The sequence below is a fragment of the Littorina saxatilis genome, linkage group LG13, assembly GCF_037325665.1.
Source record: "Littorina saxatilis isolate snail1 linkage group LG13, US_GU_Lsax_2.0, whole genome shotgun sequence".
NCBI lineage: Eukaryota > Metazoa > Mollusca > Gastropoda > Littorinimorpha > Littorinidae > Littorina > Littorina saxatilis.
In genome coordinates, this window is record NC_090257.1 from 2,340,430 (window position 1) to 2,350,712 (window position 10,283).

The window sequence follows — 10,283 nt, forward strand, 5'->3', positions numbered from 1 at the left end:
GGCTCTTTCTACCATGAGATATGGTCACTTTTAGTGGTTCACTACCTTATTTTGGTCACATTTCATTAGGGTCAAAGTGACCTTGACCTTGATCATATGTGACCAAATGTGTCTCATGATGAAAGCATAACATGTGCCCCACATAATTTTTAAGTTTGAAACAGTTATCTTCCATAGTTCAGGGTCAAGGTCACTTCAAAATATGTATACAATCCAACTTTGAAGAGCTCCTGTGACCTTGACCTTGAAGCAAGGTAAACCAAACTGGTATCAAAAGATGGGGCTTACTTTGCCCTATATATCATATATAGGTGAGGTATTCAATCTCAAAAACTTCAGAGAAAATGGGAAAAATGTGAAAAATAGCTGTTTTTTAGGCAACATTTATGGCCCCTGCGACCTTGACCTTGAAGCAAGGTCAAGATGCTAAGTATGTTTTTGGGGGCCTTGTCATCATACACCATCTTGCCAAATTTGGTACTGATAGACTGAATAGTGTCCAAGAAATATCCAACGTTAAAGTTTTCCGGACGGCCGGACGGACGGACGTCCGGACGGACGTCCGGACGGACGGACGGACGGACGGACGACTCGGGTGAGTACATAGACTCACTTTTGCTTCGCATGTGAGTCAAAAATCAATGTCTCAAAATGGGGGCAGTCCCAGATAGGCGGGGGGGGGGGGGGGGGAGTCATAAAAGGACGTCCCACTGTATTGTGTATCTGACCGGCAATTACCCGACAGGCAACTGTTCAAACGGCAATTGTCTTATTAGCCAGCAGTCGTCCGCAGGAAATTGTTGGACAACTGCCACTCGGCAACTACTGTGGGTACCTGACGACAAACAAAGCAGAAACAATTCACTTCGTTTTCGAAGCTTTAAAGTACTGATTTTATTCGTCTGAAGTTAAGATATCCCTACCCATTCTTGTTTTCTTTCTTAAATGCTATACACTTGCTATGTGACCCAGAGCCATATAAGTCCATGGAGGCTTGACCAAGTGCACGACAGGGAGTGGCTCCCAAAATGAGGCAGGGGTACATTTGCTGGCCAGGAGTGGGGGAGGACATTTACTTTACGTTAACATCGGTGGTGGCTGTGTTATTTAAAAAAAATGTTTTAGTGTTGATCTTTTAGTTTCAGTCCGGCAGATGATTGGCTAAATGTGCTTTTTTCACGTTACGGGACTTGTTTTGTCTCGGCCAGCCACCTAAATATGAATTTTAATCGGCCTTTGACGTCACATGGCTCAAAGAAGGGTTATTCATTTCCATGAACCTATCTGTACACAAAAACAGAAATGTAGCTGTTCGATGTGCGGCTTCTTCGCACTCGTTGTCAATGGCCACGAGTTACCTTTGAACTATAAAACACCTCTTTTTTTAATTTTAGGAGACGCAGAGTTATTCACAGGGCAGGGGATCCCCAGAAGCAGGACGACGCCAAAGCGGAGATCAGAGTAGACAGCCTGAGAGATGTGGCTGGACCAAAGAGGAAAGCAGAACTTGCCAACTACCTGGATAAGAAACACAGGTATTTAGTCCGCCCCCCCAGCCACCATGAAACGAGGGTGTTTATTGGGTGTTGGAAAAGTGGCTAGAGGTCTTTAACGTGCTACTGTGACGACGACGATGCTGCTGCTGCTGCTGCTGCTGCTGCTGCTGATGATGACAATGAGGAGGAGGAGAAGGATGATGATGATGATGATGATGATGATGATGATGATGATGATGATGATGATGATGATGATGATGATGACGATGAGGAGGAGGAGAAGGATGATGATGATGATGATGATGATGACAATGAGGAGGAGGAGAAGGATGATGATGATGATGATGACGATGATGACAATGAGGAGGAGGAGAAGGATGATGATGATGATGATGATGATGATGATGATGATGATGATGATGATGATGATGACGATGAGGAGGAGGAGAAGGATGATGATGATGATGATGACAATGAGGAGAAGGATGATGATGATGATGATGATGACGATGAGGAGGAGGAGAAGGATGATGATGATGATGATGATGATGACAATGAGGAGGAGGAGAAGGATGATGATGAGGAGGAGGAGGAGGAGGAGGAGAAGGATGAGGATGATGATGAGGATGATGATGAGGATGATAAGTGCAGTCATCTTCAGCTTCGGAGAAACTCGATTGTTTTCATTTTGATTGTTGTTTTGTTTCAAGGCCTCTGCCACCGGACGAGATCGTAGAACGAGCACGGAAAAGGCTCGGACAGAAAGGCTACAACCTTCTCTCCAAGAACTGCGAGCATTTCGCCACCTGGTGTCGCTACGGGGATGGCATTGGCGTGACACAAGGGGAGGGCATCAGCGAGCAGGTCACCCACTACACCAACAATTTTGGCATGGTATAGTCGACGACTGCCCCGAGTACGTCATGGATCAGATGCCAGAGCGTGGGGCTGAAATCGCCATTCCTTAAGGCCAACATCGGCTGGTATGCGGGCGCGACAGATGTAGCTCTGGTTTTTGTGCGTGTTTGTCTGGACTACATCCAAAGTCGCTGGCACCGCAAAAGTTAGCTCTGTGGCCTCCTACTATATCAAGTCTGTGTGCCTTAAAAACGGCTTTAAACTTGTATGACACCAACACAAATATAGCCTACCGATGATCTTATAACTTATCATTCTTAACACGTGTTATATACTAATACGTGGTGTCCCGACACTTGATTTCTTACATTTCATTTTGGATGTTGATGTGACCCGATAACCAGAAACCATCCTGATTGAGAGAGAACCCCGTAAACTTATTGTTACTTCTTCAGAATACACACCGAGAACAATAACTGTTTATACATCCAACACAGATAGACTGCTAACGTTCCAACATTTTGTAATTAATCATTACCTCGCCGGCATCAAATTGCAAGCGAGTTTCATGATGTTCAGATAAGTTTGTATTAGGCCTAAAAAAAAAAATAGGTGTGGTTACGGTAACCCGACCTACCCTATTTTTAGGGGCCGACCCTATAACTTTTTATTACATTTGTCAAAAAAACAAAACAAAAAAAAAAGAGTGTAGAAAACGCAATGAAAGCGAAAGCGCTCGAGTCGCACACTTATTTCCCTGTCATTTGTACACATTAGAAAAAAAAGTTTTAAAAAAAGTGATTGCCTACCTTCCTACCCTATTTTTGTGTGTGGCTATGTTACCTTAACCACACCTATTTGTTTTGTTTTTTTGCCTTATAAGTGTTCGTCTTTCTGTCTACTTAAAAGAACACTTGGTCGACTTACTAGTAAATCTAACGTTTTGTTTTGCCATTAATTAAACGTTCCAACTACCTACCATTCTTGTTTGTTGAAGACACTAGTCATTACATAAGAATTCAAGTTATGATGAATCCATTGTCGATACGTTTAACTGCAAAAGCTGAACTTGTTTTGTATTAGTCGCTGCAACAGTACTGACTCAGTCAATATATGTGACCCTCCACCACGGAATGAGTCACATGTCACCCTTGCATGATTTTCATATTTTTACATTTTCCTAAAGAGTTTTGTATGCTCTATCCAGTGGTGAAAACCGTTGCAGAAAAGAGCAAAAACTCTTTGAGTTATAAGCCTGTGACTAAGGTGACCCTCACACTGTTACCAGACACTCCCCGGACTAAGTTATATTAAGCCTAGCGCAGAACCGCGCGAGGTGACATGCGACTCATTTCGACTCATATTTCCTTCTTGTTAGGCTGATACCCTTCTATTTGTTCGCATACCAAAATCAACAATGTGCACCACCAGATCTGTCCAGGCTTTTACACGTAAAATTGGCAACCTCCCACTTGGAAACATACTAAACTTAACAGCCTGGCCAGTTCGTGTGTGTAGAGTAGTAGAGTGGGATATTTTTGTTGTATCAATGTTGCAGATTGACACATGACTGTGTCACTTACGAAATTGATTGATCAAAGGATTCCAACTGTGCAGAAAGAGCAAACAGACTGTTTATTTTTTATTTTTTAATATACGTTCGAGAGGAAGGATTTTGTTATTCAATGCAAAAACCTGGAAATATAAAATTTAAAAAAAAACACACTTGGTGAACTGGTTTCGCTTCGGGGTTGAGCAATAAGCAAAGAAGTCATGGACAAATATTTGTCGTTTGCACGTTCCACGTTCTTCAGCTACGTTGATGATCTTGGACATGATGTAGATGGTGCACAATGTGTACGTTTGTGTGCCTGTGCCTGTATGTATCCTATCAGTAAGTTTGACATCGCCAAACTAGTCTTCCAAGTAGGCCATGGAAGGACGGAGGGGAGACTGGAATAACAACTGGTATTGGAAATAAAACTGCATAGAATTGCTTTGAATTAAAGCGCTTGAAAGATTTCGTTTGAGTTGCTTTTTCAATGATCAATTTCATTTATGTGTACTTCAATCTACAAATAGCTTTGTATCTAAAACGAACTATTCAAATTAAATGTGTAGGGTTTTGACCATAAAGTACTATATTCTACACGAGAGCGTTTGTCAAAGGAAAGAATCGTGATCTATTTTAAAACGTTTTGTGTTCTTTCTTTCTTGAAAGAACTGCTTAAAGCCACATTATGCCCTTGAATATTTGCAATCTGTTTAATAATTATCATGTACAGCATTTTCAATCTCCGGCTTCTTCCAATATCATTTCCATAATATTTGTGTTTACTCTTTGAAAATGGCCATCTGAGAATTGGTAACAGAATAAAGATTAATAAAATGCCTTGAAATAAACGGCATAAACAAACACTATTCTTCAGTGTTTTGGTACGGTCTCTGTTTGCAGGCGCACATGCGTTTGTGTGTGCGTGTGCCGTGTGTGCGTGCGTGTGTATCCAGGCCTGAGTATGTATGTGTGTGTGTTCACGTGCGTTTGTGTGTGTGTGTGCGGTTGTGTGTGTGTGCTTTTGTGTGTGTGTGTGTGCGTGTGTGTGTGTGTGTGTGTGTGTGTGTTCCTGTCTCCAATTAAGTTTTTGTTGAAGTTTTTGTTAGTCTGCTTTGATGTTGGTATGCGTGCATTAAAATTCTACAAAGGCGTGATACATTACTAACCCCTCACCCATCCTGAACTCAGGTCAAAATGAGTTCGACTCATTCTCTCCCTGACAGGATGCCTTGAGTTTCCTTGTCTGGCAAGGAAACCGATTTGTTGTACATATTTAGAGCTTTTTGTAATGTATTATTGATATACGCAGATTCGCGATCGTCGATAATGATTTTTCATGGTATTGTGTAATTTTTAGATTACAAAGGAATTGATTTGTAAGACAGTTTCAAGGGAGCTATTTTTTCGCGGCTGTATTTATTGTGCATACAACTCTAAATATGGCAAAAGTGTCACGTTATAATCAACCGTTTGGTTTCGGCGTTCGCTGAAGCAGACGATTTTTTCTGTAGTGATGCAACCATATATTACGGTCTCCTTCGGGCAGCAGTCCCAAAATTTCGACTTGTTTTGACCTTAGAACGATGTCTTTATCATAACTGTAAAGAACAGAACGGAGATCATTGTCGAAGTCGGCCAATCTGCAATCATTTTCGTCTCGCGAACACTGATCTCAAATTTAGATCAGTACTCGCGAAAAACATATGGGAGATAACTCTGTATTCCTAGTTTTGATAGATTCGCGTAGGACTGTCGCGTCCGGTCATGGAGAGAATGAGCCGAACTCATTTTGACCTGAGTTCAGGATGACCCCTCACCAGCCTTCCCTGCATCTCTTTACCCCTCTTTCCTAAGAGCCTCTATGCGAAAGCATAACAAATTCTGCAGCATGCGCCTGTCTTTGTTTGTACGTCGTGCATGTTCCCGTCAATCGGGATTACCCGATTTGTCGACCAAAATGGTTGCTCTGTTTTTTTCAATGGGGATGCTGCCAAACACGCCAAGGTCTATTTTTACAGACAACTAATTTGATTATAGATATTAGTCATGGTTATATAGATAGGTTGTTTACTATCCTCCACCTGAAACCACCCCAACTCCCTCCAACCCCCACCCTCAAAAAACACCTCTCATTACATTTAATGTCAAATTACGAAAAGTCACAGTGATGGAAGACTTCGTTCTGATTATTTTCATATTGATCATATCTGTCCATAAAGCATCAGTGTTTCATAACGCAAGAATGTATGTATAGCCTACAACGTGTATATAGCCATGTGAATAGTTTTTCTGCCTTTTTTTTATTTTCATTTAAAAAAAAAAAATGTTTACTGTCATGCTTATCTTTTGTAATTGTTTTACGTTTGTATATATATATATATATGTATTTAAGATTAGAATTAGCGAGGGCTGGTTAAAAAGAAGCTCGTTTATATTGCTTATGCCACAACCCTCGTAAAATAAAATTTGATTTGATTTGATTTGATTTGACCCTATTCAGCACCGTCTAACCGCAATAAGTTGATGTGTCACGTTCTGCTGTATAGTAATACCTGCGTTGAAGCACACAAGTCTGAAATACAATCGGCTCAATGTGATTGTAAGTGTGTGTGTGTGTGTCACGGTGTATGTGTGTGTGTGTGTGTGTGTGTGTGTTTGTGTGTGTGTGTGTTTGTGTGTGTGTGTGTTTGTGTGTGTGTGTGTGTGTGTCAGTGTGTGTGTGCGTGCGTGTGTGCGTGCGTGTGTGCGTGTGTGTGTGTGTGTGTGTGTGTGTGTGTGTGTACATTTGCATACATGTGCCGGGAAGAAGTAGAGCCGAATACCCGGCTTCGCCGGGGACCCGGCTTGGCCGGGTGTACGCCGGCTTTGCCGGCGCACCGTACGAAGGAAGGGAGATAAACGCGCAAAACACTGGAGAAGATAAGGAAGAGTAGTACCCGGCTTCGCCGGGATGAAAGCGTTGTGGACAGTGACCTTCTAAAAATAGTAACGGGAATATGAATTGAGCGTTGTGGACAATGACCTTCTAAAAATAGTAACGGGAATATGGATTGACGCCACACGAAGGAAGGGAGATAAACGCAAAACACTGGAGAAGATAAGGAAGAGTTACTGGGAATGGATATGGGAAGATGAACAGAAAAACCAAAATCGGTTCAGCGCTGCGCGCTGAGAGCACGTGTTGAAAATTCTCATCGACCAGGTTGTGTCCGGGGTCTATTATTAATATTATATGAAGTCTTATATCGCGCGCGTATCTCCAGACTCGGACTCAAGGCGCAGGGATCTATTTATGCCGTGTGAGAATGAATTTTTTTACACAATACATCACGCATTCACATCGACCAGCAGATCGCAGCCATTTCGGCGCATATCCTACTTTTCACGGCCTATTATTCCAAGTCACACGGGTATTTTGGTGGACATTTTTTATCTATGCCTATACAATTTTGCCAGGAAAGACCCTTTTGTCAATCGTGGGATCTTTAACGTGCACACCCCAATGTAGTGTACACGAAGGGACCTCGGTTTTTCGTCTCATCCGAAAGACTAGCACTTGAACCCACCACCTAGGTTAGGAAAGGGGGGAGAAAATTGCTAACGCCCTGACCCAGGGTCGAACTCGCAACCTCTCGCTTCCGAGCGCAAGTGCGTTACCACTCGGCCACCCAGTCCAATTACCTGAAAATGCCCACCAAATTTGAAGCAGATCCATCGAGAACTTTGGCCGTGCATCGCGAACACACACACACACACATACAAAGAGACAGACGGACAGACAGAGACACACACACACACACACACACACACACACACACACACACACACACACACACACACAGACAGACACAAGTCGAGATTATCTTCCGTTTGATGCTTAGACATTGAAGTACTGACCCTGGTATCAGGGGGAGGTAACTCCCAAAACAAAACAAACCTTGTAGTCAAGGTCCTGTAGTTACCTCCCCACCGGCTGCCCGCACATGCGCGAGAGATACTGCCGGTATAGACATTCCCAATGAAACACCACCTTCAAAACATAACGTTTGCGGGGTAGGTAGGGAGGGTATTTACTATGTGAGTTGGGTAAGTATATTAATTAAATGAAAATGTATTGTTGACATTTTCGATTAAATCACATATTCTTACTCCAACTCACATATATACAGCAGATTGCTACACAAGATGGCGGGAAACTCACCTAATTCCTAGTCAGAATCTGGCCCGCTGCCACCATGACTGGTAAACAGTTACTACCGTCCTGACGGGTACTAGAAATGTCCCTCAGGTAGTAGTTGATGAAGACGTCATCCGACGTCCAATAAGCTGCCTTAAGCACATCAGCGATTCTGCCTGAGCGCAGAAAAGCTAGAGAGGCAGCCCATGCTCTTTGTTTGTTTGTTTGTTTGTTTATTTGTTGCTTAACGTCCAGCCGACTACGCAGAGCCATATCAGGACGAGGAAGGGGGGGATGAAGGGGGCCACTTGTCAAGCGATTCCTGTTTACAAATGCACTAACCCATTACTTGTGTCCCAGCAGGCTTTAGTAAAACTAAATTAATACCTACTGGAAGATTACCAGTTTCCAGTATGTTAAAATAGGCTTAACCTATCTACTGCTGGACTTACATCAGAACACTAACAGATTAAACTATACATGAATCGCGAGACAAGCGGCAAGAGAAGAGATTTTTGGAAAAAATACAGGTGAATGAGCAAGAAGGCAGAAAAAAGAAAAGAATTCATGAAGAAAAAGAGAGCATGACAGGAAAGAGGAACCAAAAATCTACCTAACAGCAAACTAGAAAGCTCCTGCGGTTCCAAAAACAGGAGGGGCCTTTAATTTCATAACCGCAGTGCCCCACTGCGGGAAGCCCATGCTCTGGACTCATGCGTTCGAGGAAAACGTAAGGGAAGGGCAGAACCCCCCCCCCCCCCCCCCATGCGTCTGCCACCACTTATAAGCCTCCTTGATAAGTGTAGAAGACTATCTCGCCAGAGTTGTTCCAACAATATCCTTGTCTCTAGCCGAGTTAACAGAAATAAAAAGTAGTTTCTTAGTTAGAGCTCTTATCGGAGCCGTGCGAGACAAGTACGACCGAAGTACTCGAACCGGGCAGTTCACAATATCTGGGTCACCAAGAGGCAGTATAGAGCTCAGCGGCTGAATAGAAACAACGGGGGACGGCTGATCTGGTTTTTGATTTTTCGCAAGAAAAGATGAACAAAACCGTAAAGTGATGGAGCCGTCTCTCTCAAAAGAGATATCTTGCGCGAGACCGGAAAGAGCGTGAACTTCGCTGCCCCTTCGAGCGGAGGCAAGTAAAATAAGCATGAGAGCCTTCTTTGTCAAATTGGCAAGACTCGCGTCTCGCAAAGGTTCAAATACTGAGGACCGTAAAAACTCTAGGACGAGCAGCAAATCCCAAGCTGGGACCGGAGTTCTTGCCGAAAAAAACCTGAGGGCAGAACCCTTTATTACACTCACGATGATCCCATCCAACGAGATGAGCGTCCAAGCTGCTTGAGTGTAATCGAAATCGCAGAGCGTCGTACTCTAAGAGTAGACGCTGAGCGGCTCTGAGAAGACAACCACGCTAAATGGTTGGCCACCTCCATAGATCGAGGAGAAAGGGGATTAACCCCGTTTAACCGACACCACTGGTTCCATGAAGCCCAGTGTGAAGCATACACGGATGATGTCGAACTCCTGTGTGCCTTCTGGACCAAGTCCAGAGTGAGATTTGAAGCTCCGGCACGCTTCAAAGATCTCCTGACAGAATCCAAGCGTGAAGGGCAAGGAGCTGAGGGTCCTTGTGCGGGACCCCTGACCTTGGCTGCAGCAGTAATGTTCTCCTCTTCTCAGACTGAGAGGGATGGGAGGATCGTTGGCCAGACGCAGAAGGTCTGGGAACCAGGCCTGGCTTGGCCAAAACGGCGATATCAGAATCAGGTAAGGCCGCTCTTGAGCGGCCTTCCTTAGAACTCTGCCTAGCAGAGGCAAGGGGGGGAAAGCGTAAGCTTTCAACCCTGTCCACTCTATCTCCAATGCGTTGATTTGCCATGCCTCCGGATCTGGATACGGAAACACAAACAACGGGAGACGCCGGGAAAAGCGTGTGGCAAACAGGTCTATGCATGGTTTCTCCACATGCGCCCAGAGGCGCAGAAGCGCCTGATGAGAAATTGTCCATTCTGTGTGCAGGACCTGTGACGATCGACTGAGGGAGTCGGCCAGCACATTCAGACAGCCTGGCAGGTATTTTGCTGAAATCGCAATTCTCTGCTGAAAGGCCCAAGTGATGACCTCGCACGCCCTGTTGGACAGGGTAAGAGATCGCGTGCCCCCCTGCTTGTTCAGATAAGCAGCCACA

At 44.0% G+C, this 10,283-nt stretch overlaps 1 protein-coding gene across 1 annotated transcript; it reads left to right on the forward strand.

Annotated features, from left to right (window-relative positions):
• The first annotated feature begins 1,028 nt into the window (after positions 1 to 1,028).
• LOC138945924 (phospholipase A and acyltransferase 1-like) lies at positions 1,029 to 3,071 on the forward strand. Its single transcript, XM_070317440.1, has 3 exons — positions 1,029 to 1,039; positions 1,395 to 1,535; positions 2,207 to 3,071. Exons 1-3 carry the CDS (start codon positions 1,029 to 1,031, stop codon positions 2,394 to 2,396), a joined length of 342 nt encoding a protein of 113 aa, XP_070173541.1. The 3' UTR covers positions 2,397 to 3,071.
• The last annotated feature ends 7,212 nt before the right edge of the window (positions 3,072 to 10,283 follow it).